The sequence below is a fragment of the Neolamprologus multifasciatus genome, chromosome 7 (assembly GCF_963576455.1).
Source record: "Neolamprologus multifasciatus chromosome 7, fNeoMul1.2, whole genome shotgun sequence".
In the NCBI taxonomy this organism is placed as follows: Eukaryota; Metazoa; Chordata; class Actinopteri; order Cichliformes; family Cichlidae; genus Neolamprologus; species Neolamprologus multifasciatus.
In genome coordinates, this window is record NC_140445.1 from 45,375,812 (window position 1) to 45,395,050 (window position 19,239).

General features: G+C 40.3%; 1 protein-coding gene across 8 annotated transcripts in view; it reads right to left on the reverse strand.

The window, feature by feature from the left end:
- Nucleotides 1–19,239, reverse strand: part of LOC146515080 (transcription factor SOX-6-like) — a 100,087-nt gene that overhangs the window by 46,317 nt on the left and 34,531 nt on the right. For all 8 annotated transcript variants that reach the window (XM_085165462.1, XM_085165463.1, XM_085165464.1 and 5 more), the window contains 2 exons: nucleotides 17,500–17,710; nucleotides 1,839–1,928 (listed from right to left, as the gene is read on the reverse strand). In XM_085165462.1, the coding sequence (XP_085021588.1) occupies nucleotides 1,839–1,928; nucleotides 17,500–17,710 (301 nt within the window). The remainder of the gene's footprint in view (nucleotides 1–1,838; nucleotides 1,929–17,499; nucleotides 17,711–19,239) is intronic.

Genomic DNA, 19,239 nt, shown 5'->3' on the forward strand with positions numbered 1-19,239 from the left:
CAAAGGGTGATTAAGGGTGTTTATTTTATCTGAATAAGTAGGGTACTTGTGTAGATGGAGGTAGTCGGTATGACGACAGAGAAAAAGCGTCTGATATGTGTCCTACAATAAAAGTCAATGTCTGCGCTGTTCTGCTGAAGAAGGTTCCCTGTAGTCCCCCTTTTCCACTTTCCACAGAGGAAATACTTGCCGTTTCAGCCGGAGACGATCACAAACGGTTCCTCTCACTGAAGGCAGCTCGACTACTCTGCCGTTAACAACTTGTGTTACGGCACACAAACAGAAAATCAGCCCTCGAGACAGAAAGCATTTCCCTGTCTTAATATATCAGTCATTTGTTTTTCTACCTCATTCTATTTTTATTATTTAACTATCATAAGCACATTTTAGAAATTTAAGAAAGCAATTTTTCTTCTTATGTGTGAGTAGTTTAGTCAGATGCGGTCACACACACACACACACACACACACACACACACACACACACACACACACACACACACAAACTACACAGTTCTGTAAATTCAGAGTAAAGACTCTCATTGTTTTTTATTGTTCTATTACTTGTTGTACTAACCGGTCAGCCTCACTGCCTGCGATCGAGGCTCCACACGGCTCTAATAGATTACAGGCGTCGTTCTTACGACAGCTCAAAATATGCATGAACTTTACAAAGTCAGGAGATGTAAAACATGCCGGGGAAGATAATTGTAAAAGTAGAAAACCATCAATAATATCGGATCTCCATTTCAGCGTTAAGAACAAGCACTATTTTTCTAAGTGGCTTTGACTTCATTCCTTTTAATAAGCGCTGTCTGCGTCACAAGTGGTAGAGCAGCACCACAGACGGGCAGAGGGTGGTTTCTTCATAGATTTTTAGCCAACATGTAACCTTTCTGTTTTTACTCCCTAAAAACCTGTTTAGGTATCAGCCCCCAAAATCCTGTGTCAGCAGTGTGTGATATACAGTGATGTCAAGAGAGGTAATACTTACCTTACTTACTTACTCATATTTTACGTATAGTATTTAATGTGTAAAGAATTGTTATTCACACCGATCACCTATACATGATCTTATAGCTTTATCAATTCTAAATTGCATATTATAGTGCAGTTCTAAAGCAAAATGATAAGATGTGCAAAGAATAAAAGTAATGTAAATATATATATATATATATATATATATATATATATATAGATATATATATAGATATATATATATATATATATGCTGCTATTTTCACTTCTGAACACCAGAGCAGGTCGAGAATTCATTTGTCTCTGTGTGATTTATGCCTTCGTAAATGCTATTTGCTGATGTGGACTAAAGAAATATAGGACTATGTGCAACCTCTCCTCTCATACACACCCTTTAATCAAAGGTACAATTTGGAGTACTTAGTGCCACCCTCACTGCTCGGCAGGTAAGCCTGGCTACCGTTTACTGTGCTGCTTTCATATGCAGAAACATGCAGCAAGTATACAGACAGAGCAGAGAATTGCAGCGTATCTAACCGTTTCTTACCCTTGAATTTAGCGTTGCACAACAGTGTCTTTTCTGCGCACGTAGCATTAGCTTTTATTTATAACACTCTTCATATTTGGGTGAACCAAAATGAAAAATGAGAGATTCCGCAGATGCTGCAGGTTTTGAAAAAGGCACTACTTATTGTGGGGGGGGAAGGGGGGACACGACACACGCTTGCTGTCTTTCTCTTGTTTTGCCAACTGTGGCAAAGGGCACAGTTAAAGCAGGAACAGTATTTATCAGCATACACTTAGCATCTCCCTGAAAGAGAATGTAGATATAGTAGTAGCTGCTATCTTTCTCACTCTTACCTTTAACCTCCCCCAAGAGTTCAGTGGCGTTCAAGCGATCCACGCGCTCCTTCCAGTCTTTAGAGAGGAGTCTTTCCATGCAAGAGGGTTCTACAAAAACAAACAAACAAACAAAACAATTAGTTTCCTTTTATCAAGTCTGTTTCAATTTGTAACTTTCAGACAATAGCATCACATTTAAAATGAAATATGCATTTTACAACAGTCCACCTGTTCAGATGCTAATGCTGAGGTCTCACAGGAGGCCTGACTGTCGCCCATAAACATAAAACTGGGGAAGTAGTAGAAAGAGGAGAAAATTGAGTGATGATAATAAAAAGTATGAAAAGGACAAGACACAAGGAAAAAAAAACTAAGAATGAGTACATTTCCCATCAAGGAGAAGAAAAAAACAATTTCCTCCTACTTTATCTAAAAAAATAAATAAAAAAATGCAGCAGCTGACCAAATGAGAATGTCTGCATTGTTTAGAGATGGTTGTCTTTTTTTCTCACAATGTGTCTCATAGCCTCAGGATAATAGACATCAGAGACACGTGGTCTCATAAGATTCATAAGGTCCCATTTGTTCAACTGGAGTCCTGCTGTGAACTTTACTTCAACAATGGGAACTTTTCAATTCTTCACCAGGCAAACAGACAGATATCTGCACATGTGCAAGCGGGATTGTTTGTGTGCCTCTGTCTGTGTGTGCGACCTGCGAATGAAGAAACAGTAAAGTGTGCACATTGTCAGGCATCAGCAAATAAATGTAAGCAAGTATAACCTGTTAAGTCTTGAGTTATATTGTGTGTTGTGATCAGTCTCCACTATAAACCCTTTAAATTTAACAGTATTTGTTTCCAAATGGAGGCAAAAATATAGTTGCTATATCATCCTCTGTTTAAAGGGTACCTATGAGGATGGGAGAGCATGAAACCCAGTGCAAACACAACTTTTGTAATATTCAGAAGATGACTTTGTCAAAAAACACTGCTGTCAGCTCTCAGCCCTCAGTGTACCAAATTTTTCCATTGTGTGCTAGAAACACATAAATACGAGTTGTTCTTCTGTTTCAGTCACCACCACAAACCAAAGGTGACACCAGAAAAGCCTGAAATCTTAAGGATTATACCTTTAAGCATAAGCACTACATTCAGAAATACAGCACCTACATTAATTACTCTGTATGTCCAATTTCTGCACACGTTACGACACAAATCTTTAAGGTCCTTCATTTGTGTATACACTCTTGTTTTTCTGCCGGCAGGTGTGTCATAGATGGTGTCATGGTCATGCACGGACCCATGAGGAGGCCTCAGTCACCAAGGACATCAAAAAGCGCACACACATGCACACACACACACGCACACACTCGTACAAAAAAAGGAGACATTCTTGGGTGCAGTGTGGAAAACATGCCCCTAAGGGATTGCCTGATTTAGAATGGTTAAGTCAGACAATAGCTTATTTGTGGTGCCTTTATCCTGACAAAAGGCGCGATAGGCATTCATCAGGGCATATGGTCTATTGTGAATGGCTTAATGTTTAGTTTGTGCGTATGGGCCCATTGTGCGGTCATGAGATGCCGTCCACCGGCCGTGCACAGCTTCCTTATTAGGTCCATTAAAACATTGCATGTTTACAGTCGGATTATGATTGTTGTAAATAAGCTGATGCAGCCGTCCTCGTCACATGGGTTCAATGTAAACAAAGAGGGGGGCGGGGGGCAATGGCACCGACGTAGGGTGGCAGATATATACAGAACAAAGAAACAATTTAAAAATGACAGAAATTTCTTGGGGTGATTTCCCAAATTTCCCAAATTAGGCAATAAACAGCGGGTATTTCCAGGCAGGCGGACCACATTGAAGTAAAGTAATGTAATGAACGTAGCTTCCAACCCCTCCGGACAATGGAATCCACCTGATTTTTTTTTTCTGCAGATTTACTGTACAAGTGGCTCCACGGGATAAGTATGTGTGTACATTTGGTTCAAGGGGTGATATTTATGGCTGGTAAAGGAGGAAGGCTGTGGGACAGAGGCAGGATGAGGGGCTTTTCTTCTTATCACAAGACCTGAAGACGCCAATGTGCACTTGTGCAGTGCGCCTTGTATCAAACAATATCAAGGAACCCAATTTATGAGAGCACTTAGTGAAGAAAATACAACCTATAACTCCAAGACACATCTGCATAAGTCAACTGTATGTGTACTCTATTGCACAATTTACACTCCTCGTACTGATAAACAGATCAGATGAGGAGACTGTGGGGGGATGAGAGCAGCGTGGTACGAAGAAAGAGGGGACGAGGAAGAGGACAAGAAGAGAGGGATGAGAGAGGAAGGAGGGAGATGTTTTACCCTAGATGGCTCTTTATCCGTCACCGCAACTGAGTCAGAGTTCAAGTGCTGTTTAGATTGGTGGGTGGATAAAAATTCCTTGCTGTCCAGAAACAGGCCTCTTTATCAAACGAAGGATAATACGGAAATTGGATGGGTTAAAAAGACGAGGGAGCGGGTGGATGTTTTGGGTGGTGAGGGAAGTAAGGTTACATTAAAAGAACGAAGGGGAAAGGTGGAAAGTAGGGCAGGCGGAGACAATGTTGAGGAGGGAATGATGAGGATGACTGTTTCAGCAATTTGGAAGAATTATAAAGACAAACTGAAGTGGGTAAAAACAAATGGGAAGGATGACATAGAAAAAGTAAGAATAAGGAAAAACTTTGTAAACAATATCAAATAGTTGCTGATGTGTTCTTGATGCTAGAAGCACTCCGAGAGCGCATACCTCAAACAAGTCAGCTCACTCTCTGGGAGGTATTTACTTTTAAGGGTTTAACGGTATTGGATTTTGCATACAATTTTTTTTTTCTTTGTTCTTTAAACAAACATACTTTAAGACGTTTGTTGTACAGTAAAAGTGCAGTGTGCAGGCTTTTAATTTTAAGTACAAATATTTGTTATTATTATTATTTATGTGGATATAGTACATGTGCACCATGTATGTCACTGTTAGCAAAACTGCTTTAAATGTTTAGTAATAAATATAGAGTGAAAAAAGAGCACAAGTTTATATTAACCGCCACCCCAAAAATAAAACGTATTTAAGTTGCTATAAACTGTTAGTGTAATGTACATAACATTACATTATACTATTAATCAACTATACTCAAAAGGTATCCCATGCCAACATTATCCCTTTCACCTTCAGGTTAGTCTATTGTCCATGACAGAGAGGTCAAAGGTCACAAAACACTAGTAAGCACAAGCACAAGTTATATGTCTTTTTTTTCAATTTTTGACCAATAAATCCTTCTTGAGTTGAACTTGAAGACCTCGATATATGTTAGTCAAATTTTAATGGACCGTTAACATGACCCCGCTCTACACCCCTACACAGTTTAACCAGAATTCATTCAAAACTTTTCGAGCTACTGTGTTTACAGACAGAACGACACACAAACAGTACCAAAAACATAACCTCCATGCTGGAAGAAATAAATACGTACTCTCCCAAATCAAAACACTTTAGACATTCCAAATCTGGAAATTCCCTTTTTATTTGTTGTAAAATAAAAAATATTTTCAAAAAAGACTTTGTCACAAGCAGGAACAGTATGGAGAAGAGACAGACAGGTAGGGTGAATGCGCGATAAGATCAAGTGAAACCGAGCCAGAAGGAAGGCGATGAGGAGAAGAAGCGGCTGAAGAGAGGGAGTCGTAGTAAATCAGCGCTGAGGCAGCTAGCAAGCTGGCGAGTGTTTAGGGTAAACACACTTTTATCACCTGTCCCCACGCCAACCTGCCAAGAGACAATGTTTTGGGTGTTTTACATGAGCCACAGGCAACTTACTGTGTGCTTTGCTGTGTGTGTTTTACTTAGTGTATGTGTGGGTATGTGGCAGGCAAGCATCAACAGTCCAAAAGAGCAACTGCCAAGAAATACACAGTGTGCCACAGGCTTCTACTATATGACTGTGTCACTCTCTTCTCACTCTTTCTTTTAGCCTACGTGTTTTTAAAAGTTGCTCATGAAATGAACTTTTCAGCAAAATGTTGGTAAGTAACAGATACGTATGAATAGGAGTAGAGAGCTATTTCTCTCAACCTAGAAGAATGGCTGTGTCGGAAAAACCACCACTTTTACTAAACTTTACCTTTGTGATTCATGGTTTTCTAACAAGAGAGTTCAGTGTGAAGCCGTGGAATAATCTATCCTGCCAAATCCTTCATTAGTGCAATATTTATCTTAAACATGCTTACAACAGGTGTGCAACATATTCCAATGAAGTTTGTTTTCTAACAAAAATGTTTAGGAAATACATCTTTTTTGAAAGTTTAGTTCACTCACACTGAGCAGATTTTAGTGTGAAAGCTTAAAAAAAGTTCCTTTAAATTGTCCACATACATCGCCTCTTTCAGTCTCTCAAGCAAACACATTATCTCTTAGTGAGAGAGCTCTTAGTGAGAGAGCTCGGGAACTTGGAGCCCAGGAGTGTGCAGTCTAAGGCCAATGTAAAGAGAAAAAAAAAGCATTAATCTGAAAAATTACTTAATGTAAAAAATAACAAAATCCAGTGTTCTTGCCGGTGCCTGGTGTTTGTGTAACACACCCACAGTTAAAAAAAGAAAAAGAAAAAAAACATTTTGTGTCTTCACTTCACTACTGAATGTGTGTAAATGGAAGCTGACAGCTACACTTTGCACTTCCAAATTTATGCCAGTGCTATGACTTCAACTGCAGACCCCACAGGATCAGAGAGAGAGAGGACAAGAAAGAAAGTAAGAATTTGAAGAGACACAAAATTTAAAAAACACTGTTTAGAAGAAGCAAAGAGAAAAAAAGCATAACATTTTGATGTTAAAGAAACATTAATGTTGAAGAAAAAAACAGAGTGAGAGGCAGACCAAGAGAAACAGAGAGCGCGAGCGCAAGACGGCGCGAATGATAGAGTAAAAGAGAGAAACAGAGCAGGAGAGGCACAGAGAGAGCAGCTGTCCTAACAGCTGGCCAGCAGGATTGATGTCTGAGTGAAATAAAACTCAACATATGTCCAAACATGAGGAGACGGGCTAGCCAGGAGGAGGAAAGAGACACACACACACCCACATATACGCAAAAACACACAAATGCAAGCATACACACACTGATATGAGAACACTGAAGCACTCTGAAGCGCTCAAACATACATCCACACCACACACACGGATTAAAGAATACCAGGACACTGCTGAGACATTTAATTGCACAGAGGGGGGCCCGTAGATAACAGACGCGCACACACACACACACACACACACACACACACACACACACACACACACACACACACACGTTCAATGACCTAGCACTTCTCGCTCAGTGTTGTAAAACCATTAAACTGCAGCGTGGTTAGCTTGGCTGTGTGTTAGCACGGTGTCCATTTCACACACACTATTTTCATCTGTCAGATGACACCCGGACTCTCTTGTCAAAGAACATGGCCTGAGAAAGCAGCCATTGATCCTGACGGGGGGGGGGGGGGGGGGGGGGGGGGGGGTCTGCAAGTAGCCCTGTGCAACCCTCTTCACATACATCACCCTCCTTGTAAAAAAAAACAGACACACACACACACATTCTTTTGCCGTCCAGCAATATGCTTGCAGAGGGCCACTTGTAGGAGGAACCGCATATATTGCAGATATCATTTAAATCTGTTACATTTATAATCATAATCACATTACAACTAATGCTACACAACAGGACAACAGGACTTATGAAGTCATATATACATATATGAACTTTATCTTTTGTTACAGGAGAAAAAGAAAAAACAAGAAATTCCTTGCTTATTGCTTTTACCAGCTTGTCTATCAAATGTCAGAACACTGTGAAAATGAAAATTCATAATTGAAAGACCTAAATTCAGTATTTAGAAACAACCATAGAAACAAATATTGAAAAATTTATTTGACACTCAGCGAGTGTCAAAACTCATGCTAAAGAATTTTTATTATCCTACGTCATCATCAAGAAATGCATTTTGCTCCCTGTCTGGTGTAAACCTGTGATGTTGCAGGAGCCTGTAGATTACATAAACCCCTTTATGTCTACAAATTCACATGGTATGAAGCAGATCTTGTATGAACAAATCAGCTGACTAAACTGCAGTCTAAATAAAACATCGATTGCAACGCAAAATTTAAGAGGCCACCTGAAGACACCACTTTAGTAATGTGCCGTAAATCTACTTGGCATTTAATTGGTATGAAATTTGTCCTTTGACAGTTAACAACAAAGTTTTTATTCATTTACTTTACCTGCAGCTTAGACAACGTCAGCTTCCAACATTGCTTGGGTGGGGCTTTGAGTCACATGCTAAAAATACTCCTAAACTATTCCCCCCAGCAGTGTAAAGCACTTTATATGATATAAGGGGGCGTACTGCTGAAGACTGTGGGCTGAAACCGGGCACTGAATTAGATAAAGTATAGTGTTTCTACTGAAGGTGTGACTTTAATACTAGAAAAACCCAGCTGTTGAGGTGCAGTCAGAGAGGTCAGGCCTGCTCTGAATTACTACACTGATATCAACAGCCGCTGCCGCCTGAACGTGAGGAAACAACAAGGTGAAAATTTGTCCTCGAAGCAAAGGTACTGCTTTCTACAGCCTGCTGCACACTGATGTGACAGCAGGATTTGAAGATAAAAGTGAAGGTGGTAGAGCTTAGCCACTTTTGGAAAAGACTTGGACAGATGTCACATCTTACTTGTGGATGATTTTATTATTTAACTTTCAGTTATTTTAAAAAGTAATAAAATACACTTTATTTATTTATCTCCACTCTTTATCTGAGTGATGGAGAATAATTAAGCAGGTCTCGCTGGCAAGTGTTTAAAAACCACCACATACGCCACAGCTTTGGATTTAACTACACAATTTTGTACATTTAAATAAATCTGTGACCTGCTTTGATTTAAACTGCACTGACTGAAAAGTTTGTAACATCAAGTTCTGCGGATAAAAGAAAGAAAAAGAATGAGTTATAAACAAAATAGCTGGGCTTGACCACACTTAATAGGACTTTGGTTAACAAGAAATTTAGATCTGTATTTTTTTAAATAAATAAAAGAAATTTGAAAATGAGGGCACTTATATCCAGGCAACAAAATTGCTTCTTTGTCAAACACACAGTCCCAAAAGATCAGTTCAAGGCCCAAGCTTCTGGCTCCACTTTAGATTTAATATATGAAATCTTATCCCTGCTAGCACACACACACGGACATGAACAAATGTATACACACAGAAAGATGTGTTGTTCAGGCACAATAGAAGTGCTGTTTTGGGTCGGGCCCCCACGGGAGCTGGTTTGGGTGGGGCCTGTGGTTTTGGTGGAGGGAGAGGGGGCTCCGGGAGCTGACATTGAGTCTGGGCTACGTCCTCATTTATTTCACAGCAAACCAAAGAGAAGAAAAGGCAAATGAATCCAACAGAGCCGTCAGAACTCCCAACCAAGCAGATACTCTCGCATCACAAAAACGATAAAAAGAAGGGGGGGAAAGGACTGCATATGCATGTAATGCAGCTGCTCCTCAAAACATCAATGACAGGAGAAATGATCAGACATACCTCTTAAGAGATACTATCAGCACGCAGTTTTAACACACATGCAGGGTTGACACTGCCATAAAAATTTTGCTGTGAAAATAGCGGCTGGTTTCTAAGAGTGATGAATCCCTCTGCATTAAAATAATTAAAAATATTTAATTTCATAGTCAGTCTTATTTGAATTTTTTTCCATAAATGTTCTTTGGAAAATGTCTAATATGTCTGTAGTGTAAAGCAGAGCGCAGAGTTCAGAATATGAATTCTTTCTAAGGAAAATGACAGACATTGAAATTAATTTTTTTTTTAAAGTCGGTCAGATTATCTACCAAAAATCTTTAGTCATTTAAGAAAAGAAAAAAAGTGTTAGTCCTGCAAATCATATGAGTATTTAGTGAAAACAACAAGTGATTACCACTAACTTTTCTCCTAAAACTGTGTTATAAATCATCAAAATTAATAGATTTGATCATTTTTGTTTAAGAGGAAAATAGCATTCAAATACAAATCAGACTGGAAACGCAGTATCCCGCATATTAATGCCGTGTGTGTGACAGTTTAGTCGAGACAAACAATTTCCATCTCAGTTTGTAACGCAGTGCATTAAAGTCCACATCTTTGAGAAGCCACGTCACACATGCTCCACAGGCCTCAAGCAGAATTTATCTTGATTTATCTTACAGTCGGTATTTTTTTCCATTACGGTTATATCATGCTGGCCTTCACCAAATTATCAGGATCAAATTGGCACTTTGCTGAAATCCTAGTAAAAAAGGAGGACTTGAGAAAATTGCAATTTAACCTGATTCTTTTGGACAACATTCAAAACTGTTCCGACAAACCACATTGCATGCGCTCATACCATATGTTGGCTGGCCTACAGCCAAAGTGAGCAGGAGAGGGCTACTGGGCATATCCCACTGACTGTATTTGCACTCAAGACTCACAGGCTGTGCCTGATCATTAGTAAAGAGATCCCTATCAATTACAGACGAATAGATTTAACCCAACCACAAGAAGTCCAGGGGGAGTCAGCCTGTTGCCAGAAACAAGGAAGTACTGACCAGGAAACACAGCGATATGTAAAAGGAGATCAAGTTTAAGATTAAAGAATGACGTTCACTGAATTTTCAATAAAAATCTAGCCTTTTCACAAATGCTGGCTATTGGCTATAATATGGCGAGTTCAGATGAGATGTTTATTGGTGTGGAAAGCTGAGCTACATGCACATATGCACAAACAAAGCTTCTACCTGCACACAATCACATCTCAAGCTGCCAATCCCATAGAGGAAGGCAAACATGGTGCCAGAGCCAAGGCTTTGTTAATTAGCTAATAAGCTTAACTCTCAGGGCCAGCCCAGCTTGCTTGTTAAGCTGTCATCACTACTTCCACCTGAGTGTATGAATCCATAAGCCTTCACACACAAACACACACACACACAGATCAGGCACATGGGGCACTGGCTCACAGGGCTCACACTCAAAGTTCAGTCACCATTGCTTCTTCTGCAGCTTAGCTGACGGAACATACAGAGTATTTAACCTTCACACAGTATTGCTGACGAGCAAGGGTAGCACCTAAACTGCTAATAAGATCAAAGATTCATTCATTATAGTTACAAGTGAAATCTCAGAGGGAATGTTTTATTGAACATTATAGCACTCCCAAAATGCCCAATAGTCAGAGCGCACACTCTCCCTCGGGTGGAGGAGTGCGTGCTGCACAGTTCGAGTGGCTGTAACAACAAAGATGTTGAAACATCTTTCAGCAGTCAGAAAGAACCAAAGCAGAATGTTTCTATTGTCACAGAAAAACGGGGTTAAGTGAAGGTTTGACCTTGCTCTGACCTCCTCTTCCAGCTGGGGATGCCATTATATTGGTGATTGAGTGTCCAGCTCTGGACTGGCCTCAGCACAAGACATAGTGCAGACACCTCCAAAATGGACAACATAGGCTTAAGCACACAGAACAAGGCTAATAAAAGTGCAGCTTCAAAAGAGCTGCAAATGTTGATGTCACTGTGTATGCGTGGAAGATAAAGTAATGTTTTTTTGTGTACTGATTACACTTTGCATGTAGGTCAGAGTTTGCTGTTTTTACTATGTCTAATTAACATACAGTGGCTTTGATTATTTATTTTTGTGAAAAAGGTTTTAAGCCCTTCTGTAAACTTGGGTTTAAACCAGTTTTTCACATGAAATTAGCAACACTGAGTTCTTTATCCAATTCGCTGTCAATTTTAGAAGTTTAACACTTAAAAACCACAGCTGTCCTGCTTTATCAGGAATGTGTGGTTGCGGTTTATTCATAATTTGACTGATAGTGCAAAGCTTTGATTGGTGCACTCTGTGACATCACATTTTTCCCATTACGCTGCTGTCGTTTCAAACCGGAGAGAGACGAGTGCATGCACAAATGTAGAACTCTCTGATGAAGCAAGTCATATAACACATTCAAAGCCGAAACAGGACAACGAACCAGAAAAAAAGACTCGAGGAAGTTCCGGCTCCACAGAAATAAATCAATGGAGGCAGTCACAGTGACTCACAAAAAGAAAGACAGATTTGTTGGAGCGTAGAAATGCATCATCATCTTACCACTAATGTTAGTTTGGATGTTATGCTTTTGCCCATTTCCATATGGTGTGAGGGGCAGTTAGTGGCAAATCTGAAACTGCACCACCAGTCAGTACCAAACAGGCTCAGAGTTTACATGAAAGCTAAATGTGTACCTTGAGGTATTGGCTACATCTGGTGTTTTTCTTTGTTAAACTGGATGGATGCAAATATAGTATGGACATGCTGCCCTAATGGAGCATGTTAAATGCATTTTCACAGCAGATTGTTGCCCCGCCCTGAACCTGGTTCTGCAAGAGATTTCTTCCTCTTAAAAGGGAGTTTTTCCTTCCCATTGTTGCCACGTTCTTGCTCATCGGGGGTCATTTGAATGTTGGACTTGTCTCTGTATTATAGGGTCTTTACCTTACAATATAAAGCACCTTGAGGCAACTGCTGTTGTCATTTGGCACTATATAAATACAACTGAATTGAATTGAATCTTTTGTTGCTAAATTCAACTCCAGTTCGGGTCGGGTAATAAATTAGTCACACAGGTGACCGCTCCGGAGTAGAGCAGTGTTGCCGTAATTGGACCTGATCTCATTTGCAAATGAAAGACATGGATTGTACAGTAATTCATACAGGCTCAAGTGTAAGCAGGGATTAGAGTGATGTTAAGTGTTTGCCAGGCACCAAAGCTGCAGTAGGCACATTTAGATGGCTGACTAAGTTGGCACCAGGGCACTTTCCCCATGCCAGACTCCAACACTGCAGGTCAGCCCCCGGGAGGCATGACAATACAGATAATCATAATTCACTCATCAAAACGAAGGGAGCTTGATTGCACACTTGAATGGGTTTAATGTCCGCCAGGCAGTAGCCCAGAATGGCTGGGTTTGGCATTCAGTTACATGTGTCCACTTCTGAGTGTTGTTTCCCTTTTTGTAAAGAGGCCTCAAGGAGATGAGGTGAATTCAGATTAATAATGGCTAAGAAGAAAGGATATATCAGTCTTCAGAGACAGAGAATTGTCTGGGTTATTACCGTAATTGTTTATTCCAAGCTTTTATTTCCCAACCTCTCCATCTCTTATTTTTAGCTGCAAAGCGACTGAGGATGGAGTATTTCCATTCAGCAACAAATCTAAGACCTGCTTTTTTCTATTTGTTTGTTTAATTCTGATCTTCCGTCACCCTGGCCTTGAACATTTTATTCAGCAACCAGCCTACTAGTCTAATAAGTGCTCTAACGGTATAGAGAAACCCTTTTGTATGCAGAAAGCTTTTGTAGCTAAATCTTCACATAAGACAGGCACAATTCAGAATAAATACAAAATTCTCCAGAAAACACCAGACCTTCACCCTCTTGGCTCCCATGTTGTGAGAGTCTAGTTGAAAATGATGCATTTTCTGCAACTTAGCTGTGTGGAAATACTGCTACCTGACACAGTCTTAAAGACTTCTTATTAAAGCTTTTAAAAGTTGAGGCTGTCTTTGTGTGAAGATATAAATAAATAAATAAAGTCACGCATTGCAAAGCAAGGCCATGTCTATTCAGTAGAGCTGTCACAGGCACTTAGGGCACCTCTGAGAAGCAGACTGCTAACAGTGTGCCGACAGGGGGTAAGCGCAGCACGAGGGCTACCAGCGACATCATCCACACTTTAGCTCCGGGCCACAGTGCATAGGGGTCAGCCACGTTAGGCTAAGTGAGTGCTCGGTGGTTGGATAGGGTCTGTTCCATTTGCTCACACAGCCAATCTAACTTGGGAAAGCTCAGCTGACTGAGCCCTTAGCAGCAGGAAGCAGAGGACAAGGTGAGGGGCAGTATTGTTCAGAGCTTAATGTGCTTCCCATTTGAGTGGCGATGATCAAATCTGCTGGTGCCGCAAGAGCATTCTGAACAAACTCCATTTTAAGTGTGAGTCAAACACGCGTGACTAAAGAGCCAGGAAAAAAAAAAGACTTGGCTCAAATGCAGAATTCCTGAATATTTGAATTATACAATAACGCAAAAAATTATCTCTGATCTACTCCACACAGTAGGTCTATTCACCACAATGGCCTTGCACTCCTTTCTGCTTTACATTCTTTTAACAAAACAAACAAATCAGACAGCTTATGCATTTGGAATCCTTCGTCCTCACCAGTAACACAAACAAAGATTTATTTTAGGATGTGAGCAAGGTTGCCTGTTGCAAAAGGATTTTTAAAAAATGTGCTAGAAGTGATTTGAAAGGCTCCAGAAGTTGAAGGATAGATAGAAGATGAACTGAAAAGATAAATGGAAAAAGACAATAATCAACTAGAGAAGAGAAAGAGGCAATTAAATTAGGAGGCAGTATTCAAGCAAATTAACAAATGAGGGGAAAAAAAGAAAAAGGATGTGGAGCGTTATTGCTCATCAGGTTTGAAAGCTCACTCGATGAAGCATTCAGCCTCTATCAATCACCTTATTTTTGACTAAATTCATTAAGAAAAAAAAAAAGCAGAAGTACCCGTCAGTCTCCGCAGCTAAGCATTACCAAAGCGCTGGATGAAAGACATTTTTACAATGCTTCTACAAGGATCACAGCAATTCGCATGAATGATTACAAGGCCCTGAAACACAATTACTATTCAAGCAAGCCCTGTATGATTCAGTGTGCCTGGTTATACTGCACATGTTTACCTTGTTTGTTTTTGTGTAAGTGTGTGCAGCATGATCAGTGCTAGTACTGCGGATAATTAGCAAAGAACGAGATGCTTAATATCAAAGTCATTTTGAAACATCACTGCTATTCTTACTGTTACTAGTATTACTGTATCTTTTAGCATAAGCATTGCTTCCATAGTTAACCATCATTGTTGATGATGTTAATTAAACTAGCCTTTTTATGTTACAAACAATGATATAATTATTAGCAATGTTTAATAATCATAAATAATTACATTTCTTTGTCATATTTCATGGAGCATAAAGCATTGAATTTATCAACAGTATATTATGCATCGCATCAGGACCCTGTGATGGTTCTGCTGACCTGCCCAGGATGTATCCTGCTCCTCGCCATATGAGAGATCCAGCTGCCCCACAACCCTGAACTGAATAAGTAGTCAGGAAAATGATGGACGAATGGATGGAATTGCATCATAGAGGTGGAAATAATTACACTAAACCGCAATATGTATTTCTTAATGATGAGGAAATTTTATTTTTATTTTGTGATAAAGTTTTTGGGGGTTTTTTTACCAATCAGTAAACTTGTCATGAGTCGCAACATCAAAAAGTCCATACTGCTGTTTTGTTGAAGTGCCTGGTCTATCAGAGATACACACAATGGTGCTCTTATCACCTATTACATCATCTCATCACATATGGACACTTGGCCAGGACCTATTTTGTTTTTCACATTTTAACACACTGGGAGTTTCATTTTTCAACATGCAAGACTATTGTTGTGAAAGCAAGACTAACTCAGATCCTGATCTTGTAAATGTACGTCAGCAGTCCTGGTGTTTAAACCAATCCAAACACTGAGAGAAAACAAACGAGTAACAAAGCTACACAGTTCACGAACAGGAAGTGGACTGTGAGTTCCAGGATCCGTCTTGTAAGTTTCATCACACCAACTGCATACTTTAAACATCTTTTTAGACATGCCTTTCATCATGATACTAGTCATCCCAATGTTTTTACAGATGAACTGCACAGTAGTAAACAACCATGTATAAAGTTTAAAAAGCATCAGTTTCACCTTTACAAGATAGTTTCCAAACCAATTATTGTCAATTAATCACCATTTCATTTATTGCTATCTAAAAAACATTGTAAATAATTTATCATTTAATCATGCTATTATTAGCTGTCGCCCTGAATCACTCATCTGTAGTAAAAGGTCTCTTTGTATACTACTAATATAAGATCAAACAGACTTCACTTTTTTTTTAATATTGTTATATTTCTCTAAGCTGAAAAGGGCTGGAAGTGGTTGCAATCAAACATACAAAAACACTTCAAGAGGGGCCAAGAGCCTCTTGATCACAATATCAAGAATATCGGCTTTAGAATCCGGCATACCATGCTCATATTCCTCTCATGCAAGGGATATGAAAAGTAATTAAGAGGAAATAAGGGGAACCTAAACAAACTCAATGAAGACCTATGTTTACTGAAAGTGATTATTTCAGTCTGTTGTGTTGCTGCACAATCACTACACGCAGTAAACAGGAAAATAAGTTAGAAAACTTCAAAACTAATTAAAAATGGCCACCGTCATTGTACAGTAAGCAAGGCCGGGTATTGTTGATCAGAAGTATACATGTGGTTCTGAAATCAAAAAGAGGCACATTTAAAGGTGGGCACCTAGCATTTTTATCCACTTGTGTCCTCTTTGATTTGAAAGGAAGGTGTCACAACACTTTTGAAAACACACACTGTGTGTGTGTGTGTGTGTGTGTGTGTGTGTGTGTGTGTGTGTGTGTGTGTGTGTGTGTGTGTGTGTGTGTGTGTGCGCACGCGTGCGTGTGTGTTTGTTTTTCTTTTAAACCAGTTTCCCTGCTGAATATGAGAGGCAAAGCTTCCTGTCTTGGAGCTTAAGACACCGTGGACTGTATAACGCCTCAGGCCATCCAATTCTGGCCCATTTTACTGTATCAATAACAAAGTGAAACCTCTAAATGAGAGAGATCAAGCACTCCTCTGATATTATCGCGATTACTATGTGCACATAATAGTAAAGAGGGGTGTTAGATGGTTTTAGATCTGGTTTGCTTTGGGGAGGAAAAGGGCAAGCTGAGGCACGCTGGGAGACTCCAACCCTTTCCCGCGTTGGAGGTGTAGATCAGAGGAGCAGCGGAGAAAGGGAAACCTGTGTTTTCACTGATTGATACTGTGATCTAACGAGTGAGGGATCTGTCAGTTGTAATTTTAGACGTTCAAAGATCTTCTGGAGAGGAAGTTTTCAGAAAAAAAGAGAACAAAATGGTGAGCAAAGGTTGTTGTTGCTTTATGTGGAAGGAAAATGAGTAAAAACTGCATCACTTCTGTGAAAAGCTAGAATGAAGACGCAGTCCTGAGTTGCTGCGGTGTGTTAATGTATCACTGTGATATATTCACTCATCTAGATAGCTCTTAACCCTGCAACAAATGAGGACCTTTGCTAAACTTTTAAAATCTATATTAATGGAAGACAAACAGTTCACCAATTGTAGGACTAGAAAAGGGAAAATATGGAAAATGTGTTTGAAATAAATAAATAAATGTTCCACTATGTGTTTAGACCATTTCTCTAACTCATTTAAGCTACTAAAACTCCCCCGAAGGCCTTCAGGTGAAACCAAAAAACCCAACCAAAGCAGTGCTGTTTCTTAGATGTATAAAGTTATCTTCAAGTTAGCTAAACTGAATGTTTATAAGTGGAAGAGCAGTGTTACTCCACAGCCTGCAGCTTCGAATAAAAGGCTAGGCTGAAATGTAAAGATTCAGGTCCACTGTTGATAAAACATACGCACACACATAAACACACTTTTACACTGAAGACCTTTTTCTTACCGTCTTGCTCTGTCTTGGTCAGCTCCACGAGCTTCTTCTGTTTCAGTGTGTCCACCACGTCTGCCAGACTCCCTTTGCGGCGCTCTGGTGTCCCAAAGGCGAGGCCAATCACAGGCTCCCCGCGATCCCTTGGACACTCCTCTGGCTTGGTTGGAGAGGTAGAGGTAGTCCGGTAAGAGTAGACTGAGCCACCTTTACTGCTTTCATTGTCCTTGGAAGAAATAGAAAATGAGAGTTCAAACCCACGAGCCATAAAGTAATTAAGTACTGCATATCTGTGAGAGAGCATTTCAATTCATGCAACAGTTTATTTTTAACACAGCTCAGACAAATGCATCCCAAAGCTCTTTAATGTATCCCTGTAGTACTATTTGGGAGTGAGCCTGTACTTTATTTGCTCTACTGCGCTTTGCCTGGGCACGGGTCAGCTGGTGCTACATGCCAAATATCAGGCTTAGGATTGCATTTTGCAACTGACAGAACATGACGAGCACAGTACTTGATCTATCTGTCATCAAAAACAACATGGCAATACTCCATTACATATCTTTATACTGCCAGGGTCATGTGTGTATAATCCACTGAGACACACTGTGAGAAGGCCAAGCCTGGCAATTGTTTTTTCAGTTGAGGGTGCTTACACGTAAGGAGCAGCATGACCGCAGAGACATGCAATCTGGTGCTGGTGGAAGTGGATTTGTGGAATAATTTAAAGCCAGTAAAGTGTTACAGTAGTCTGAGAAAAACCTTGATTTGTGTCTTTAGTAGATTCATAATATATTCATTAATTACACATCGAGGTTTAACCCTACAGTCATTCACAGACATCTCAGGTGATGCATATGATTTTTATATACCTCTCTTTAGAATAAGAATTAATTCCTGTTTTGGTCAAGGTGACAAAAATCAGACCTTTTGATAATGAATAGAATAGAATAGATCTTTATTGTAATTGTACATGTACAATAACATGATGGGTGCTGGACATCAAATGTGCAGGAATAAAACATAAAAAGTAAGTCACCAGGAATAAATAATAATCAGGAGAGTTGGTCTGAGCATACAGTTCATGTGTGAGTGGCCTGAGTGATGGGGTGATTGGTGAGGTGGGTGGGCAGGGGTGGGGTGTGAGGGGGATAGTGTTTATTGACAGTCCGAATGGTTTCAGGGGAAGAAGCTGTTTGTGAGTCTGGAAATGTGGGAACTGATTGAATTGAGGTGCCGACCAGAGGGCAGCGGGTCAAAGAGGTCGTGGGCAGGGTGCAGGGCCCTGGTTTTCCTGAGACAGGAGGAGCTGGCGATGGCCTCCAGGGGTGGCAGAGGACAGCCAATTATTTTTTTGGGTGGTGTTGATTACCCTCTGTTACCCTCCAGATAGCTCAGTGCTCTGTGAAGGGTGATGGTGATGGCATCCTTCGTGGAGCACAGGGGGTGCGAGGAAGTGGTGGCCTCAAACTGAGCAAAGGTGTTCTTTGTAAATTTGAGGCTGCTGTCAGGGGGTTGGGGGCTCTGGCCTTTGTAGTTGGTGAGGGCATGGATGCCTCTCCACCCTACAGTCCTGTAGCTGGAGAAGAGCATCATCTGGCAATGTTTTAATGACCTGGGTGCTTGGAGGAGTTTGTTTCCTGAGGGGGGTGTAGGCAGGGGTGCGGAGCAGAGAGAGGTGGTCAGACTGTCCTAGGCTATCACTCTGTAGCCATGCTTGATATTACTGTACACATGGTCCAGTGTACTGTCCTG